Source organism: Danio aesculapii, chromosome 16, assembly GCF_903798145.1.
Source record: "Danio aesculapii chromosome 16, fDanAes4.1, whole genome shotgun sequence".
Classification (NCBI taxonomy): Eukaryota; Metazoa; Chordata; class Actinopteri; order Cypriniformes; family Danionidae; genus Danio; species Danio aesculapii.
In genome coordinates, this window is record NC_079450.1 from 371,775 (window position 1) to 393,223 (window position 21,449).

At 46.2% G+C, this 21,449-nt stretch overlaps 2 protein-coding genes across 2 annotated transcripts; one reads left to right on the forward strand and one right to left on the reverse strand.

The window, feature by feature from the left end:
• Window positions 1-681: 681 nt before the first annotated feature.
• LOC130243218 (cell surface glycoprotein 1-like) lies at window positions 682-5,054 on the reverse strand. Its single transcript, XM_056475307.1, has 3 exons — window positions 4,840-5,054; window positions 1,830-2,987; window positions 682-1,059 (listed from the first exon to the last, which is right to left on the reverse strand). The coding sequence occupies exons 1-3, from the start codon at window positions 4,919-4,921 to the stop codon at window positions 1,031-1,033; spliced, it is 1,269 nt and encodes a 422-aa protein (XP_056331282.1). The 5' UTR covers window positions 4,922-5,054; the 3' UTR covers window positions 682-1,030.
• Window positions 5,055-6,456: 1,402 nt separating this feature from the next.
• Window positions 6,457-13,789, forward strand: fzd6 (frizzled class receptor 6). The gene is made up of 7 exons (XM_056475181.1): window positions 6,457-6,685; window positions 7,242-7,473; window positions 10,096-10,310; window positions 10,618-11,620; window positions 11,699-11,844; window positions 11,940-12,182; window positions 12,551-13,789. The coding sequence occupies exons 2-7, from the start codon at window positions 7,288-7,290 to the stop codon at window positions 12,618-12,620; spliced, it is 1,863 nt and encodes a 620-aa protein (XP_056331156.1). The 5' UTR covers window positions 6,457-6,685; window positions 7,242-7,287; the 3' UTR covers window positions 12,621-13,789.
• The last annotated feature ends 7,660 nt before the right edge of the window (window positions 13,790-21,449 follow it).

Here is a 21,449-nt window from a genome sequence, read left to right on the forward strand (position 1 = left end):
GAGGCGTCCGCGAGCGTCTGTCGGAGCTGCAGTACACTCGTCTGCTGGATTTCGTGCGCGGTGCGTCTCCGTTTCTGCCTGCGGCGCTGCAGCCGAGCGTCAGTCCAGCAGAACCGCAGCGCAGCGTCTGCAGGACGTACCAGTACCAGGCGGACGCTGCATTCGCTCGCGTGTTCGTCTGCAGGTTCCAGATGGTGAAGAACAGAGCGCTGCGCATCGGCTTCCACTGACACACACACACACACACACTGCTGCTGCACACATGGCCTTTTCTGTGTGTGTGTGTGTCTATAATGGTGCCAAAAGAGACGATCCACTGTTTATATGTACTGACTCCTGTGTGCTCTAATGAAGAGGCTCTTCTGACTATTTTCTAATTAAAATGGGTCAAAAATATGATGTGTGTGCGTGTGTGTGTGTGTGCGTGCGTGCGTGCGTGTGTGTGTCTGTGTGCGTGCGTGCGTGTGTGCGTGAAAAAACTACATAATTTATCTGAAAGGTTGAAATACAATACCCCCCCCACACACACACACACACACACACACACACACCCCTCTGAACAATGAGGCTGTGAACAGCAGTAGTTGTGTTTATTCTGCACACAGATCTCGTCACACATCATTAACAGCTCTTTATCGATGGCTAATGTATAGTGCAGCTGGTCACGTGTGTTTGATGAAGAAGATTACAGCGTTACATGACGATCACACACACACACACACACACACACACACACACACACACTGCAGTGTCTGCGTTCTGCAGCACTGATTAATGTACAGAGGAAGACGCTGATACACACGTTTGTTAGCTCCTTCAGTGTTATCATCAGAGTTCAGGATTATTGTGTTGATCCACAGACGTTCCTCCCACCACCTTCCCATCATGCCCTGCGTCCGCACAGCTCCTCTACAATGCTAAAGCTACAAAGATACACTCATTTATGTACAGACGAGTGTGTGAAGCCGAACACACACACACACACACTCCTGAAGGAAAAGGCACTGGTGTCTTCATCGCTGATCTGATTTCAGTCTGTGGGCTCCAGTGGGGCGACGCCTGAAACACACACACACACAGAGCGGCGGGTCACTATTAAGCGTTCGCTTTCTTCAGTCAACACACACATTTAAAACACACTGAACACACTGATCATCTGTAATAAAGGGTGTCATTCCTGCATCAGTGATGTGTGTTACTGTAGGTCTGCGGCAGACGCAGATGTGTGTGTGTGTGTGTGTGTGTGTGTGTGTGTGTGTGTGTGTGTGCGCGTTCATAAGCCTCCGCTCAGCGTTTCACTCTCACCGACTGAATTAAACCCTGTCCATCTGAGAGTCACACACCGCCGTCTCTGCAGGACATGACCAGCTCATCTGACATAATCTGAGGAAACAGCGTTATTGTGTGTGTGTGTGTGTGTGTGTGTGTGTCTGTCTGCAGATGTGGACAAGCTGACGTGTGTTTCTGCTCCGGTACTGAAGCCTCTTTGTCTGGAATACAGTAGAGTGTGTTCTGCTGCCAGCTTGGGTTATATGTGTAGTGTCTGCTGCTTTACTTCACTCAGACACAGCGTCTAGACGGACACAGTAATCTCACTCAGAGTGTGTGTGTGTGTGCGTGCGCACTGTGATGGGTTAAAAGCAGAGGACCAATCTCGAGTATGGGTAAAACAGTACATGACAAGGCTCACTTCCCCACTCTACATCATCAGAAACATCAGTTAGATGATAAACACACAGACACACGCAGGAGAGCTGTGCTGCAGTCACCGCTCGTGTGTGTGTGTGTGTGTGTGTGTGTGTGTGTGTGTGTGTGTGTGTGTGTGTTACCCTTGTTGGCCTGTGTCTCTGCACAGATCGCTCCTGCAATCGCAGCTGCTTCCATCACTGAGGGTGGGCTTGGTTCCCCGGGTGTGGGTTCTATAGCCGGACCCGGTTCATCGGGTGTGAGTTCTAGAATTGGACTTGGTTCCCCAGGTGTGGATTTTAGAGCAGGACTTGGTTCATCAGGTGTGGGTTCTAGAATTGGACTTGGTTCTGCAGGTGTGGATTTTAGAGCTGGACTTGGTTCATCAGGTGTGGGGTCTAGAACTGGACTTGGTTCTGCAGGTGTGGGTTCTAGAGCTAGACTCAGTTCATTGGTAACTGATTCTAGCGCTGTACTTGGTTCTGGAGGTGTGAGTTCTAGATCTGGAATCGGTTCACTGGGTGTGGGTTCTAGAGCTGAACTCTGGTCATCGGGTACAGCCTCTAGAGCTGGAATCAGTTCAACAGGTGTTGGTTCTTGAGCTGGACTCAGTTCTGTAGGACTCAGTTCTGTAGGTGTGAGTTCTTGAGTTGACCTTGGTTCATCAGGAACTGGTTCTACAGGTGTGGATTCTAGAGCTGGGTTTGGTTCCTCAATTGTTGGTTCTAGCACTGGGCATGGTTCCACCAGGGTGGGTTCTGGAGAGGCAGTTGGAGCTGGTTCTGCACTCGGGATAGTTTCAGAAGAAATGAGTTCTGGAGGAGAACTCCATTCCAACTGAGCGGGTTCTGGAGCAGCAGGCGGAGCTGACTCTTCTTTTAGGGCAGATTCTACAACAGGTTCTAGAACTGTAGTGGACTCAGAAGGCAATGCGAGTTCTAGAATGGTGGTTGGGTCCTCGAGTGTGGGCTCGGAGGCCTCTGAGGGTGCTGGTTCCACAGCCGGCTGGAGCTCTGGAGGGAACTCTGCTGGAGTGGGTTCTGCTGCCGGTTCTGTGGTTCCTGCAGGATCAGAGAGTTCTGGAGCGGCATCATCCACAGCAGGGGCTTCAGGACTGGAGACTTCGAGAGCATCTGCTGCATCTAGAAGAGCTTCACTACATCCGTCTGCCAGTTGCTCTGCTCCTGGGGCTTCGGCCTGGTTCTCCTGTGACCCCGGGTCTCTGTCCTCCAACAGCGGCCCCTGAACCGGCAGCTGCATCTGAGCCGAGATCGTCTCCTCTGCCGCCCCATTATGAGGAACTGTCAAGAGAAACACAAGCAGAGCAAATGGGTCACATTCAGACGTCTGCTTCAGCATCACAACAGAGGAACTCTTCGCACAGAAACATGAACGGGTTCTTCAGGAGCTGGACCACTGCCAACTACACTAGAAGATTACAAAGCACACACACTGGTGGACCTGAAGATCTGTCAAAGCAAACCCCTGCAGGAGACAACACAACACACAACACCACACAACACAACACACACACCACACAACACCACAAACACAACACACACCACACAACACCACACAACACCACACCACAACAAACACAACACCACACACCACACAACACACAACACAACAAACACAACACACAACACCACAAACACAACACACCACACAACACACCCCACACAACATGACACACACCACACAACACAACACACACCCCACACAACATGACACACACCACACAACCAGTCAGATTGGGTCAGATCAGTTGTTTTGCAACATTACTTTCATGCACAAACACAGTAGCCCAAGAGTGTGTAAGCTCAGCCATGCACACACACACACACACACACACACACTGGATCAGCCACGTTACGGACAGCGTCTGCAAGTGCTGACATGTTTAAGCATCAGCGGTGCATCAACTCAACGCTCAAACATGTCATGAGTGAATGATTGAAACACACACTCATGGACCTGCCTGGTTAATCTTCATCTTTACACACACACACACACACACACACACACACACACACACACACACACACACACACACAGCTGAAGATGTTCTCATGGGAACCCAACAGAAGCATGCAGCGAGCCTCATGATGTCACTGCTCATCCGTCTGCAGCGCTCCACTTCTGTGTTCTGCTCTTAGTTTGATGAGCGTGTGCCGTCCAGCAGAACTCTGATCATCTCCACTGATTCAGACTCGGTGATCTGAGACTCACTCACACACACACGCAGCAGACTCACACACACACACACACACACACACACACACACACACACACACACACAGCAGACTCACAGGACGAGGAGAGCAGCCTTCTGTGTGTTTGCTGCTTCATCAGTGACGACTGCATTCTGCTTGTGTGTGTGTGTGTGTGTGTGTGTGTGTGTGTGTGTGTCCGCTTCTATTTCCCCCTAACACTCCACTAAAATAAAACTGGCATGTTTAATTCAGTTAATGATTCACAACCAAAGATGAGCCACATGCTGAGCTCAGGTCACAAGCGCTCCTCCAGCTGCTTCAGTCCTGATCAACCTTCACCAGCAACCTGATCATCACAGGCTGAGCTGAGGAGCTCCGCAATAAAGCCATGATCGTGTGTGTGTGTGTGTGTGTGTGTGTGTGTGTGTGTGTGTGTGCGTGTGTGTGCGGTGTGTGTGTGTGTGAGAGAGAGAGATCAGGCAGCTCTTGTAAAGTGGCCTCTCATCAACATGTGCTCAGATGAGCAGACAGTATTCCCCTGACCCTGGATCAGCTCTTTTCCTCAGTCTAGCCCTTATGGGAGACTGGAGGCTGATCTCAGATCTGTACTGCGGTAAATCTCACGGAAAACAAGTCATTCTGTGCTGAATGGAGGCAGTGGTGTGGAGATAAGCCTGAAACACAGCAGATCTCAGATCAGCGCCTGAGGATGGAGCTGTCAGAACCCATCAGCTTCATCTGACACAGCACAGACAGACAGAGAGACAGCAGAATCTGGAATATTACAGCTGCTGTGACTCTATACTGTCTATAACTGTCTAGCAGTACAATAATGAGCAGATCTCTGACTGCTTTACAATGACTCTACCGTTTACAGTAATTTACGCATGGTGTGTGTGTGTGTGTGTGTGTGTGTGTGCGCTTGTTTGAGACTCACTCAGTGTTTCTCCGTTCTCCTCTGCCTTGACTCCTGGTCGGTTCTCCTGTAGATTCTGTGTGCTGGACGATGAGCAGCCCATTCTGAGACACACACACACACAAACACACACACAGCAGCGCGTCTCTCTGGAGTTTGGGAACTTCTGTCGGGCGCTCTACAGCTGTGAGGCTGGGTTGCGCATGCGCGGTTGTCACTCGCGCTGGGATGAAAGCGCTTCTGCTCAAATGCGCGGAGAGACGGAGAACGCGCATGCGCAGATCGATGGTCAAACCACCGGGTCAGGGTTAGGGGGTCACTTCAGCATTACGACGGCCCTCAGGGGCTATAACTGTAAGACTGTAGGGGCTAAATGTTCCTTCTCCTCATTAGTGATCGTTAATTGTCTCTTTAGTTGATTATAGCATATTAAAGTCAAATAATTACACGTATTTGCATAAATGTAAAACAGATGTTAATTCTAAGGGAAGAATCTAAGAAAGCCAAAATACCACATTAAAGTAAATAACATTACATTCAGTTCATCTTTATTTCATTACAGTATAGATTGAGTCACAGCAGCTGAACACACAGGAGGGTCTGCTCCAGCTCAGTGTTCAGGGTTCAGTTCACACACACACACACACACACACACACACACACACACACACACACACACACACCTTTCTCAAAACCTTCACACCTGACAGAAGCAGAACTGTGGAAGCACAAATACACACTATGAGCTAATGATGAGTGTCAGATGGGGACTTTCGCAATGTTAAACAGCTCCTGCTCAGTTATGTGGAAACTCTGCCGTCACACACACACACACACACACACACACGCGCGCGTTACAGGAAATATATGATATACATCACACGCTCTGGATTATGTGCAAGCTGTTAAAGCAACTTGTGTATACTGTTATACTTTATTATTATGTACTTTTTACACTAAATTCTAATAAATGAACATTACTTGTGTATTCCGTGTCATTAGCGCCACCCAGCCTGCATTGACTCTGTGTGTGTGTAATCCACTCATGTGCTCCCGCGGGCCTTGAGCTTATATATGGAGGAACAATCCAGCAATCATAAAGACTAAACACTATAGAATAATGGCTATTTATTTACGACAGGGATCAAGTCTGTGTAGTTTAACTCGGAATCTGAGATGATTCACATTAGACCAGTGGTGAATCTGGATCCTGCAGAGACTAACACACACACACGCACACACACTGTCAGTCAATTAAACACAAGAGTTTTGATGTGTTTTCATGTTGTTGATCTCGTCAGTTCTCACAGCAGCGTTCAGTGTGTGTGTGTGTGTGTGTGTGTGTGTGTGTGTGTGTGTGTGTGTGTGTGTGTGTGTGTGTGTGTGTGTGTGTGTGTGTTTTACCTGAGCAATGTAAATCATCTGGACATATCGCACAGAAGATAATCAATAATTTAACAAGGTAATGTGAAAAGCAGATCTATGTGTGTGAGAGGAGATTATTCCCACACCTTTACAAAAGAATCAATATGATTCACTCAAACGATTCATCCACAAACGAGTCGCTGTAGTTCAGTAGTTCGGTGTTTTTCGGTGATCCGCTCGGGAAAGGTGAACTCGAGTCTGTCTGCGCATGCGCAAAGCGAGAGCGACATTCCTTCAGTCGGAGGAACTCCAGCAGATTGTTTCTGTTCGGTGCTCGAGGATCGCTTTCGGGTTTATGCAAACTTTTCACATGGAGTCACATTCGGAGAGGAAGAAGAGGGGTTGATCGTGTCGTAACAGGCGATAGAATGGAATAAAAGAAGAAAGAAACAGAGTTTGTGCGACATTGGATCCGTTTCTGGAGGAGGAGGAGGAGGAGGAGGTAAAACACACTCGCTTTTCTTTAAACTACAGTTGTGTTTTCATCAGAGATGTTTATAACAGCTAAAGAAACAAGAGGACAATCACCACAACAGCACATATCCTACAAAAGCCAGTCTGTCGAGACCCGTGATGTCCGTGTTGGTTTCTGCTGTTTCGCTCCTGCGCGGATCACGGAAGAGTTTCCCGGAAACAGCAGGAATGCCACTGTTACAGTGTGTGTCCACTTCCGGCCTCATTGCAGTGTAGAGAAGATGTTTGTGTGTGTTTCAGGTTTCTGTCATGATGAACTTTCATCAACAGTGATTTGAGTTAAACTGAACTGAGTCAGTTGTGATCTGATCTAGAGCTGCAGACAGGAGGATCATCACACAATAATAACACACAATCTAGACATATTGTTATCTTATCACTCTATATTCTATTTTCCTCATCTGTTAAACTGCTTTTACACAACTTTTATTTGACTTTTGCAGGTTTCTGTAATGCAGTTATATATATGTATATGTATGTATGTGTGTGTGTGTGTGTGTGCGTGTGTGTGTGTGTGTTTGCAGGTTTGCGGGTGACTGCGCTCCAGAAGCTGATCTCAGGCCAGTTGTGATGGCGCAGCCGCCACTGCTGCTGTGTGTGTGTGTCCTCCTGCTACTGGACTCCTGTGTGAGCCACACTCTGTTCACCTGTGAGCCTGTGCAGGTGCAGTGGTGTCTCGACATGCCCTACAACAACACCTTCTTCCCCAACATGCTGGAGCACTATGACCAGGACATCGCTGCTGTCAGGATGAAGGTGTGTGAGCCTCAGATCAGGACTGGTTACACACACACACACACACACACCATCAGTAGAGCAGTAGATGGCTCTGTGCTCTTCTTATATGGCCTGTTTCCACTGAGTGGTGTGGTACAGTACGGATCGGTATGGGTCACCTTTATCAGGCTTGTGTCTTCACTGCCGAAAGGGCACTAGTGGTGTGTGTGGTGTAGGACAGAAAGTTTCAGTCACTGTGATTCTCGCTGTAGTGAATGTCTACAGTAAAGCTGGATTTCTACTTTCGCGGACCTCCTCTGACTGCACCTCAGGAAACGGACGAGGCTTTTATACTTGCCACATTCGACGTTGTGACAAAAGAAACTGACCTCAAAGTCAGATGGATAAACAGAGAAGTGGGAAGTTTCCGCAACTACGTCATATAATTAATATCATTCAATATTTTAAATTAATTACTTTATCTTATTTTTATAAATTATTTTAATGATTATCAGGATTTTATAACCATTCAAGATTTATTTTAATCAAACTTTGATGCATCACTTGCTTTTGTTCATATCTCAGACAGTTTTACCTATTAAAGTTCATTAAAATATGAATGACAACAGAACATAACCCATATTCTCTTGTCATTCACATTTAATAAACTCTAAAAAAATTTTTATTATGGCAGGAATAAAAGCAAATAAAAAGTACACTTACTAAAAAGTACTGATGTTTTTTAGTCGTACTGTTTCAGACAAAATATCTTCAGAGTGTTTCATATTCAACTCAAATCAAACACGGTGCCGCACACACTGTTCGCTCCAGTCTCAAATAAAATCATGCGCTCCGCCAGCCGAAATCATGTCGTGCGCACCCAAAGCGAACCTCCGCAAACTCCACGATGACGCCACATTCACTGCGCGCACTTAAGCGAACTAGCGGACGCGTCAAGTATAAACCAGGTTTGAAGCTGTACGGGTCACTCACATATCATATGAGAAGCTCTTCTCACAACACAGAAGCTTTACACACATCAATACTGTATAAATGTTCATTACTAACCTTTCATCAACATGATCTGATCATAACTGCTGATCAATGACAGTGTGAAACAGCCTACTGTAACGTCTGTGATTATATTAAATAACTAAATAAATGAACATGTATAAACACATACAGACTCTTACAGTTGCTGATATGTTACCAATTACAGATAATCTACACACAGCAGACATTTAGTCCTTATTTGGGTTTAAAAACAACACTAAATATAGCCTACAGTGAGTGTAAACCTCTCATCTGTGTCTGTAATCTTCAGCGGCACATGTAGCCTCTGTTAGAGAGGAACTCCCTCATTCTCAGTTCAGAACAGTCCAGAAGCTGATGATCAGAGTTCATCATGGCGGTGTGTTCATCTGTCAGCTGCTGTAATAATCATTCACTCCTTTGTTTTTCACACTTCACTCTTGCTTTTGTCTGTTTCTGAAAGGATGTCAGAAGCTCGTCAATAATCAAGCGCACGCCATTATCATCAGCTCAAGAAGTTCCTTGTTTCTAATATAGACTCGCGGCGAGGGATCGTGAGAAAGTGAAACCGCTCATGCTTTAGACGACCTCGTAAACAACCGCAGGACACAGGGCAGATTCTGCTCTTCTTCTTGGCTTTGTGGCTGTTCATTGATGACAAGGTCTGATTAGGCTCGGGTCAACCATGGCAGGTTATTATATGTATATTATTATGCTGTAATGTCTCGGCTGTGTGTTTAATAATGGAGCTTACTTTGTTTTCATTCTCCTGCTTCTGCGAGGGACGGATCTCTGTACACCAGTAGTGTTCAGATGCACATCGTGATCCACTTTCTGGTACCCTTTTATTATGCTAGGTTCCTTTCTGAAAGGGTCCCCAAAAAGTGGTCCGGTACAATTCGCTTTAGGTACCTTTTGACAGTGGAAACGGCCATAAAAGCAAATCGAACTGAACCGTACCACTCAGTGCCATTACGGGCCATTAGAATTACTCTGATTCTGTGGAGAAACAGAAGAACCTGGACTCTGTTTGTGTCATATAACATCGAGAGTCATCCACTGAGAGCAGATCAGCTCAACAGGTCAGGTTGATCCAGATCTCCAGAGCACATTCCTGCGGCGGCGGCGGCTCCTCTGAAGATCTGCAGGAGCTGTGGTGTCAGATACAGCGCTGTAGGAGAAACCCTGAGCTCTATTATTACAGCAGACAATGAAACCAGAGCGCAGGAAGGAAGGAAACCTGGAGGGGGGAGAGTAACACGCACACACACACACACACACACACATTAGGTGGATAATCACAATAGTTCTGTGTTCTGTTGCTCTGGTTTGTAAAGTCATGTTGTGTTATTTTGTTTATGAAATGATAGTGTGTGTTGTTGTGTAGTGTGTGTGTTGTTGTGTAGTGTGTGTTGTTGTGTAGTGTGTGTGTTGTTGTGTAGTGTGTGTTGTTGTGTAGTGTGTGTGTTGTTGTGTAGTGTGTGTTGTTGTGTAGTGTGTGTTGTTGTGTAGTGTGTGTGTTGTTGTGTAGTGTGTGTTGTGTAGTGTGGTCAGTGTAACAGAAGCACAGAGTAAGGCACCAAAGTCTCCTCCTCCTCTTCCTCATCCTCCTCTTCCTCTGTCCCGCAGGAGTTTATGCCGCTGGTCAGCGTTCGCTGCTCACCTGATGCACACCTGTTCCTCTGCCAGTCGTTTGTGCCTGAGTGCCGCACACATACACTCACACACTCACACACACACGTGCTGCGGCCATGCAGAGAGCGCTGTGAGCGTGTGCAGTCCGACTGCAGAGCTGTGATGCACACCTTCGGCATCAGCTGGCCCTCAGAGCTGCAGTGCGAGCGGTGAGAGCATTAACACACACACACACACACACACACATATAAACAAACACACAAACTTTAGTGCACTGCCCAGTCTGATAGAGTCTTGTGTGTGGTGTTGTGACGTGTACAGCGGAGGGTTTGTGAGAGTTATTAATGATGTCTTAGAGGCCGGAGCAGGAGTGTACCCTCACTACATCATAAACACATGTCCATTCACTGAGAAACGCTTCATGCTGTCAATACTGGATCACGTTATTATGCTGAGTGTATCATCATCATCATCTGAGCTGGAGTGTAGAGCAGACATGACTGTGTTTCCCCGCAGACTGGAGTCGTGTGGAGGCTCTGCTGTAGACGTGACCACAGCGGGCCGCTCTGGCTCCGGCTCCTCGCCGCGGGACCTGGGCTTCTGGTGTCCGCTCCAGTTGAAGTTGCGGCCGGGGCAGAGCGGCTCTTTCCTCGGGGCCCCAGAATGTGCACCACCCTGCGAGAACATGTTCCTGACGGCGGCGGAGCAGCATCTGACCCGGCTCTTCATTGGCGTCTGCTCCGTGGTGTGTTTGTGCGCTACGCTCTTCACCTTCCTCACCTTCCTGATGGACGCGCAACGCTTCCGCTACCCTGAGCGTCCCATCGTCTTCATCTCCGTCTGCTACTGCGCCGTCTCGCTGCTGTACCTGCTGGGCTTCATGCTGGGGCCGTCGGTGGCCTGCGGGGCCCCAGGGCGGCCAGGCGGCGTGTGGACGGTGGTGCTGGGGGCACGGAGCCGCGGGTGCTCTCTGCTGTTCACCTTGCTGTACTTCTGCTCCACCGCCGGCGTGTTGTGGTGGGTCATCCTCACCATCACCTGGTTCCTGGCCGCCGGGCCCAAGTGGAGCTGCGAGGCCATCCAGAAGCAGGCGCTATGGTTCCACGCGGCAGGCTGGGGCGTGCCAGCGGTGCTGACGCTGCTGCTGCTGGCGCTGGGGAAGGTGGAGGGTGACGGCATTAGCGGCGTGTGCTTCACGGGCCTGTACGACCTGACAGCGCTGCGCTGGTTCCTGGTGGCCCCGCTGGCACTGGCGGTGCTCCTGGGCTTGGCGCTGCTGCTAGCAGGCATCGTGGCGCTGAACCGTGTACGGCAGGTGATCCAGCACGACCAGCTCAACCAGCAGAAGCTGAAGAGGTTCATGATCCGTATCGGCGTGTTCAGCGGCCTGTACCTGCTGCCGCTGCTGCTGCTGCTGGGCTGTTACCTGTACGAGATGACCCAGCGCCGCGTCTGGGAGAGCAGCTGGGTCAACAGGCACTGCCAGGAGTTCAGCATCCCCTGTGCCCGCGCCAGCAACGTGAGTGTGTTAGTGTCCTCGGGTCAGTGGCACCTGCACCGCTCTGACCTGTGTGTGTGTGTGTGTGTGTGTGTGCAGGGTGGTGTGCAGCAACCCGGACTCTCACTCTTCCTCCTGAAGTACCTGATGACGCTGGCGGTGGGCATCCCGGCGGTGTTCTGGGTCAGCAGCAGAAAGACCTGCAGCCGGTGGGCATCCTTCTGCAGGCGGGCGCACAAGAAAGAGTGAGTGTTTCCCTTCTCACACACACACACACACACACACACACACACACACACCCCGCAGGTTTCTGTAGAGTGATTATAACTGCGTGTTTCAGTGCGGTCAGCGAGAGCCGGCGGGTCCTGCAGGAGTCCTGCGAGTTCTTCCTGAAGCACAACAGCCGCCCGCAGCAGAGCCGCTCCTCGCTCCGGCTGAAGGTGCTGTCCAAGTCCATGGGCACCAGCACAGGCACTCCTGCCAGCTGCGCCCCCGCTCCCACGGCCAGCCTCGACCACACCGCTGCCTCCTCCGACACAGACAGACGCAGCCGAGCAGACGCCTCCAGCCGGATCAGCAGCCGGTGCGTTTCTTATATTATCATACAGATGTGGCCTGTCCAGAGTAACATCAGCACGGGCGGCCTGTAGAACTCTGAACACAACTCTAGCAGAGCTCACAGGCTGTTAATCAATTATCCAGCCTCCAGGTCTGACAGCAGCTGTTTCTCAGATGCAGTCTGTGCTTCTGCCGCTGTTCTCGCCGTTTATGGGTGAATCTGACAGGAAACCAGTTTAAATATGGGGAAAACATTGTCAGACTTATCAGTCAGCATGTGCTAATGCTAATATGAAGAGCTCGGATGCTTTCAGCTCAGGGTTTGACTGCTTCCACCTTCTGCAGTTTAGTTGAGCTGCTTCGTCCTCTCATTTACTGCTATTGGTTTTCCAGGTCCACATCCAAAGGCGATGCGCTGAAGGCTCCGCCCACTGCACCAACAGCCAATGAGATGTCCGGGTGAACTCTGCATCTGAATGGATTAAGCTCCGCCTCCTGTTGTTGTGCTGCGGTTACAGAGCGCCCGGAGGCAGACTGCAGTACTGCACTACACTGAACACAGGACACTGGCTCTCCTTTCCACAATCTCAGAGCAAAGACAGTCCAGATTCACTCTGAAACGAGAGACTGATGATTTCTGCAGAACAGGGGCTTTATCTCTATGCCAAAACACTGGAGATAGAGCAGTAGTCTTCACTAATGTTAACTGTTGTGACCACTATAAAACGATAGCATTTATGCAGCCGCGTCTGGCGACAGATCACTGCTGAAATGTCCTGTAGTGTTGATCGTGTTCACTGCTGTTTCTCTTAAAGCTGCTGCTGTGTGTAAAGATCCAGACTCTTTAGGGAGTTTGTAATGATGTGGTGTTTGTACTTTCCTCATATCTGTAGTCTTTCCCTGTGCGTGTTCACTTTAACGTCAGATCTGGAGACTTCTGTATCTTGTGTTGTTGTAAACGTGTTTTAAGAGCTCGATCATCAGTCTCCAGTACCAGGAGCTCAGCTGAGTAATGAATCCTGCTGTATACATGTGGTATTGCTTATTATATAGTCATGTCTGAAATGACAGAGCACAGAAAACATCTATGCTAATACTGGTTTAATGTCCTGCTCACGCCTGTTACGTGTTGTTGCAGTCAGTTTATATATTCCTACATGTCCTTCCATACAGGTGAGGTTTATAAGTGTGTATAATACATGTTCAGTGAAGTGTGTGTGTGTGTGTATTGCTGAAGGGTTTGTGTTGTCCTCGTCACAGGTGACGGATCTGATCGCCTTGTGCTCTACATTCTCCAGAACGTTTGTATTGCCTATGCACACACACACACACACACACACACACACACACACACATATATATATATTGATCAGATCCATCACCTGTGACGAGGACAACACAAACACTTCAGCAATACACACACACACACGCTTCACTGAACATGTATTATACACATCACCTTTCTAGAAGGACACTAGATACTGATTAACTGCAGGTTCACTATGTTTATACACTGTCTAATGCACCGCTCCTTTACTCTCATGATTTTGGCTGTAATGTAGTAATAATGTGCACTTTGTAAAGCGTGTTACACATATAAATCACTTTTCATAAATAAACACAGTCCAGGCAGATTGTCTCTAGTGCATTTTGTATTTATAAAGTCTTAAATAATTTTGTAATCATCATATTTCATGTCATTATGAACATTTTAAATCTCCACTGAAAGAAGACAAGAGTAAAGTGATATGATAAAAGCCTGTCTGTTTTTAGCAGCCTCACACTGCCCTTATACATTAATGTCAGATATACTTTGATTTTATAGCAGAGTTCATGGTGTGAAAGCCTCAAACATGTGAGCCATGTCCAGTCGAGTCCCCTGTTCACATAGTGTTCAGCTGTAGTTAGTGCTGGTTTCAGGCTTTCCCCAGGAGAATGACAGGAAGTGACCCACAGCGCCATCTGCTGTCCTGCTGGAGGAAATGACCCGAGTGCATTTGCGAGTAAACGTGCTGGATTGCTTTGTCAAATATTGACATGTTATTAAAGAGCCCATATTATGGCTTTTTGAAAATGCCCTTCCATGTAGTGTGTAACACAGCTCTAAGTGAAGTGAAATATCCAGCTAAGGCTTAAATCTGTAAGTGTACAGTGTTTAAAACTATTGATTCATCTATAAAAGAGTCGACTCATAGTGCTTCAAACGAGTCGCCTTGATAACGAGTTATTAGGTGTTTCGTGATGACGCAGCCACGAAACACAAGTAGTTGCACGTGCAAACCCGGGAGATTTGAAACCTGCGGCCCCGCCCACTAACAGAAAAAAAGTCTCAGAGACACACACAGACACACACACACACAGAGACACACACAGACACCGGTAGAATGAAGTCACGCTGTGCAGATGGACATTATTGACAGTTCACCCAAAGATGAAACCTTAGCATATAGCCTAGCCTTGAGCAGATCGAGAGCCTCTGGAAACTACCTGCTTACAAAGAAGACTTCATCAGTTTGTTAAAGGAAGGATCAGTGAAGACTGTCAGAACATGGATCAGTGCATCATGGATCAGTTTCTTCCCCCATTTCACCAGTGTAAGTACGTGCGATTAAAACTGTTGCCTCGTTTACTCTAGCTTGCACATTATGTATTTAGTTGTGTTTTGGTACTTGTAACCGCGTGTGCTGTATCAGGTTAACTCTTTATATTCTCATATCGCGTGTAAAGCTACGTTGAAAACGCGACGCGTGCCGCTTTGTTTATGGATAGTCAGCTATGTGTGTGTGTGTGTAATGTGTGTGTGTGTGGCTCCTCTGAGGACGGTCGTTTGTGTGAGTGTCTCCTCTTAGGAGGTTGATGTGTGTGTGTGCGTGTCTCTGAATAGGGTAAAGCTCTAGGCAAAGGGTGATCAAAGGGACCCGTTTGTAAAGTGAGGACTTTAGGGGGTGTCGCGGTTGTAATCGCGGATGTAACTGAGGACGCGGAGGGGGAGGGAGGTGTCGCCGCCGCGCCGTCTCTATTCTGGACGCGCCGGCCCTGTGTGTGTGTGTGTGTGTGTAAAAAGAGCAAGTAGACTGCTAGGACATATCCTCGCCAGTTCTTGGACTTTTTGCTTGATAAAATAGTTAGTCGTCAGTATTTTCTAGTCCATCATCTGTATTTACATTCACCCACTGGCAGCCAAAATCCACTATGAAGCGTGTGTGCACTGTGACTACTTTTATATTGTTGATAATCTGCTGGGCATTTCACTCTGTCTCGCCCTGAAGCCTGTCAGTGTCGTCGACCAATCGCAGCAGCCTGTCATTGGTCCAATCAGCGCAGATTAGCTTCGTGCTGAGGAGGGGTTTGGGAACAAATGAATCGCTGAACGATTCATATGGGAGTCGCTGGGATAATTAGGTAAAAATAAATGCAGATTATAAGACCATCAAAGTGTTTTATGACCTTGCATGCATATTAGACTGTTGTTGGAGACCCTTACAACCTAAATATGACCCTATTTCATCTATAATATGGGCTCTTTAAACAAATGTACATGAGTTATCTATTTCATCTGTGCATTAGTACTGTTGATAAGTCCACACTGATGGAGAGCGAGAAGCATCTGCTGCTGCTTCAACATGTATATCTGAAACCAATTCACAGAGATCACTGTGTGTGTGTGTGTGTGTGTGTGTGTGTGTGTGTGTAACACTAACCTGAAATGTCCTCAGACTGGTGTACGCAGTGAGGATGAATAGACATGGTGTTGGGTTTGGGGTATTGTATACTGCCATGTATTCTTAACCCTGAAAATGTTGAAATGTTCAGTGTTTTAGTTGAGTCACTTCGGTCAAATGGTAATGTGATGTTGTGTGTCGAGGTTTTGAAGCATGTGGGTTAGTAAAGTGCATAGCGAGAGATGAGGTGACCATTACACCCGTTTCTACTGTTTCAAAGCTCAGCTCCCACACACCACTAATGCAGCTAAATACTGTAGTAAATGATAGTAAAAAGCTTTTAAACCACACTAAAGTGTATTATTTATAAACTACAGTAATTAATTTATATTAATGTTGTATCACTAAAGGCGTGAGTTGGTCAGTTGTGAATGTTAGAGATTTTTGCAGCACAGTGCTTTCCCACACTTTCACCAGCAGAGGTCCTCATCCAGTTCGACTGAGCTGAAGAGTTTACAGACTCAGCTTCATTTCACCATCACCACGCGGGAGCGAGCTTTAATACCTGAGCTGTGGTGTATCATGGGACGTGGAAGAGACCAAGTGTGGAGGGGGTTATTTTTATCAATTTAATTGAAGATTTTGAATATGTGTAAGCAGCTATAGCATAATTAAATGCAGGCGGTCAGGTGTAGAGCGGGCGATTGGGCAGCTGAAATGCCGGTGGTGCTGCCTTGATAAGAGCGGAGGGGTGCTGCTATACTGCCCTAACACAGTGTTCCTCTCATACATCTGTGTCTCCCACAGACAGGCCCGCATTAAGAATTCAGAGGCCCCTACCTGGCAGTACCCCTATAATTGAATACAAAAATAAGATTAATATCATATTTTTTAATAAAATTAATCTAGAATGTATGGCCCACATTTTAAAAATAAATGATATACAGTACATATATTTCTATTCTGCAAAGACTTAACTTATTTTTGAAGCACACTTTAAAAAAAAAATACTAATAGAACTAGTGAAAATGAATGGATTTAAATAAACTTGTTCCGGTTCACTGAAGCTGAACTAAAAGTTATATTTAAGGGTATTTTTAATGTATAACTTCTACAAACTTATAATGCATATGATTTGGAAATAACACCTTTCCAATCCAATCCAGTTCAGTTCTATGAATCTGAGTCTTCTATAATGCACACACTTATTAATGATTCCTACTTGTCTTCCTCGTGATGAAGAGTAGGCAAAATCAGATGTTGGATTCAAACCGGGTTCATGATCGATCGTGTCAAAACATGTTGCCATGCACTTTATGAGCTACACCACTCACGCTGCTGTTAGCAGCTGTCTTTAGTTCTGTTGTCTGTCAATCAAACGGTGATGGGCGGGAATCACTCAACTAGCTCATTCCAACGAGGTGTGCTATTTGCGTTTAGCCTAAATAGACACTACAAAATCGGCGTCTCCTCCCTCGCAGGGGCCCCAAGTGCGCACGGACCCCTTTGCTTGTGCTCACAATGCCCATTGGTTAATCCGGCCCTGCCCACAGACACGGATACTACTCCAGACAGTAAAGTCTCACCCACAATTGAGGCAGCTCTCTCCTCAAAGGCTGTTAGTTCAGCATCTCCTGTTCGCTCCACACAATTTCTTATTTAATTCATTCACAATGCGATGTTCAGACCCCACTGCGTCACCCGCGTCAGCTGAACTCACACACACTATTGTTTTTCTTTTGTTATTAATTCTGTAGGACAAACTTGCAAGTAACACAGTTTTTCTCTCCGGTCTACCTCCGACAGGAGCACCTCACATTCACATTCACATTCTGTCAGGTTTCTCTTCTTGCTTGCTTTTGCTTTTTCGTTTGGTTTTGCCAAAGTGGAGTCATTCTGCGTACGCAGTGTTTCATACATCTGAATTTGTGCGTACGCAAAGTTTTAGTATGAATTTAACGCAAGTCTTTGTACATGAGGCTCCAGGTCACGTGACTAAAGCCATTTGAAGGATCGGTCGTTTCAGAAGCGTTTCGAGACCTGGCGAATCTGCATTTGACTGACAGGGTCAGAATAAAGAAACTTGATCTCATGTAGCCTAGTGAAGCGTGTGTGTGCACAGAGTAACTGTGCTGCTGATGGCCCGAGTTCATATCCCGACTTGTACAATACTCTGAAACTGACTTGATGTATTTTAATAATGTTACTGTTCAATGATCAAAACAAGACAAATTTATTCACAAAGTGCTCATTCATATGTCAGAGCAATGTTAAAAACAAAACGCATTACAATAACAGAGCATTTAAAAACTAACATTTTTAACTGCATCACCCTGGGTTCGAACCCATTATCCTCAAATGCTAGTTGGGAACTCTCACTGCTTTACTAACACACTTCAATCCTCAACTGCACAGCTTGGGGTTCAATACCTCAATTTGCACAGCTGTGCAAATCTCTATTGAAGCTATTCCAGAGCAATAGACGATAGAGATAGGTTTCGAAACGTTTGAAGCTTCGACACATTTGCTTCAACTGTTTCATGAAGCCTCGTTTTGCACCACTAGTCCAGGGTCAATATCAGGGGATCAGGCAGGGAATAATGCTCAGAACAGCTTACCGGTGGCAGAGACAAGACTTTGCAGTGAGTGTGTGCAAGTGTAGTGCTTTTGTAGTGTCAGTAACAAGGTTATTATTGTTAATGAAAACAAACAAAAAAACTAAAATATAAAATAATTGTCGTTAACTGAAATAAAAATAAAAAAAGTTTTTCAAAAAACTAAAACTGTCTCGTGCACTAACAAAACTAACTGAAACTAACTCAAATTACAGCAAAAACCTCCTTCGTTTTCGTCTATGTAAATGTATTTAATACATGATCTTGCTGTAACGGCTGTTGCGGTAGCCTCATTGTCTCTGTTACGGTAGCCTCGCTGTGTGTTTGGAGTTTAGATTCGCAATTTACATTTGTATTATAAAATACCTCCACATTCACTAAGTATTTGTCTCTCCTACTTAGGGTGAACAATCCCTTAACACACTCATACAAACAAATCTACTTTCATTCACTTATTTTCTTACTGGCTTTGCTCTTCACCCTGTACAATGTCGCTTGTGTGTCTGTCCTTGAGTGTAGAAGAAGCGTGGATGGAGGCGCTGGAGCTGGAAGCAGTGGAGTCCCAGATTCGCGGCCTCGAGATGAAGCGGGCATGGCTCCGGGAACAACGAGCCCTGCTCGATGTACCCCACGCTGCCGCTTGCTCATCTGATGTAAGTGGGCAATACAACCACAACACTCTGTCTTCCTCAACCCCGCGTGTTTCTCTGTCCAGGCCCAGCACACCGAGGACGCAGTTCGCCCAGGTGTCATTCACGCTGACACCCGGCTGCCAAGGCCCCTGGGTGCAGCCGCGTAAGGTGCTTACCAGGTCCCGGGGCAGAACGTCTCCTCCTCCTGTGTTCAAGATCTCCACTGAGAACCTCTTTGCGAGACAGGTCGTGACATGGCTATCATAGGTGATCCATCGTGCGCCACGTCCGCTCCGCTTCCTCCAAAGGTAACAAAGTACGCACTTTCTGCTTCCCTGGTGCCCGAGTTAAGAATATTTCTGCACAGATACCTACTATCCTGAGCGCTGCCGAGAGCCTCGGTGCTGTCATCGACACCGGGCTCCGGCAGATGGAGATCCTGAAGAAGGACTTCAGGAGCCTGATCGAGACGGTTCGACGCACCTCGCCCGCCACGCAGATCATCGTTTCTGGACCGCTTCCTACCTACCGCCGAGGAAATGAAAGGTTCAGTAGACTTTTTGCTCTGAATGAATGGCTATTAACATGGTGTGAAGAACAGAAATTGCTCTTTGCCAATAACTGGAATCTTTTCTGGGAGCGTCCTAGGCTTTTCCGCGCTGACGGACTGCACCCCAGTCGAGCTGGAGCTGAACTCCTGTCGGACAACATCACCAGAATACTTCGCTCTATCTGACTAGTAAGTAAAAATTCACAAAATTCACAATTTAGCCACACAGACTCTTGTTCGTCCAACTTAAATACCAGTAATGCATATCTGGCTAACCACATAGAGACTGTGTCTGTTCCTCGTATTATTAGATCAAGAAATAAACGTACTGTGTGCTCCAGAAATAATCTATTAAGAATTAAACCAGAAAAAACACTAAAAAGTGAAAATACAAATTTCATGAAGCTTGGTCTCCTAAACATCAGGTCACTAGCACCTAAAGCACTTATCATAAATGAAATAATAACAGATAACAATCTTAATGCACTCTGTCTTACTGAAACCTGGCTGAAACAAAATGACTATATTAGTTTAAATGAGGCAACTCCTCCAGGATTCTTATATAAACATGAGGCTCGTCAAACTGGTCATGGTGGTGGAGTTGCGTCAATCTTTAGTGATATTCTTAATGTTAATCAGAGAAACGGACTTATGTTTAGCTCCTTTGAAGTACTAGCGCTTAATGTTGTCCTTCCAAACACTATGCAAAAACCTGTTATCTCTCGCTCTAATCACCATATATAGACCGCCAGGACCCTATGTCAATTTTCTAAAAGAGTTTTCTGATTTTATCTCTGACTTACTAGTTAAAACTGATAAAATACTAATTGTAGGAGACTTTAACATCCACATAGATGACGCTAACGACACATTAGGGCTCGCGTTTATGGACTTGCTGGTCTCACTAGGAATAAAGCAAAATGTTATTGGTCCAACCCATCGCCTAAAGCATACACTAGATCTAATTCTGTCTTATGGAATTGAGGTCACTGATGTAGACATTATACCACAAAGTGATGATATTACAGACCACTACCTCTTACTATATAAGCTGTGTTTACCTGAAATTAGCAGATCCGCTCCGATATATCGCCCTAGTAGAACTATTGTTCCGTCCACTAAAGATGAATTTATAAATAACTTACCTGATCTTTCTCTACTTCGAAATGCACCCGCAAACACAAATGACCTTGATGTAGTAACCAGCAGTATGGATGCCATCTTTACTAGCACTCTAAATACTGTGGCACCCATCAAACTAAAAAAGGCTAGAGAGAATAAAACTACACCATGGTATAATAGTCATACCCGCGCTCTCAAAACAGCAACCCGTGCCCTGGAACGTAAATGGAAAAAAACTAATTTAGAAGTCTTTAGAATTGCATACAAAGACAGTATGTCCAGCTATAGGAGGGCTTTAAAATCTGCCAGGGCTGAGCACCTCCGCAAACTGATAGAAAATAATCAAAACAATCCTAGATTCTTATTTAACACCATCGCTAAATTAACAAATAATCGGTCATCTTTGGAACAAAACGTTCCACCGCAAATTAGTAGTGATGACTTCATGAATTTTTTCAGTGATAAAATAGAAGGCTTTAGACAGAAAATAGGAGATATTAAACTTTCTGCACCGCCTTATACTTCAGATCCAGTAAACACGCCACTGAATCTAAATAACCTACAGTGCTTTAAAATCATAAAACAGGAAGAGCTAGACAAAATTATAAATAGCTCTAAATCAGCTACGTGTATATTGGACCCAATTCCAACAAAGTTACTGAAAGAATTGCTACCTGTTATAGGAGAACCTCTTCTTAACATTATCAACTC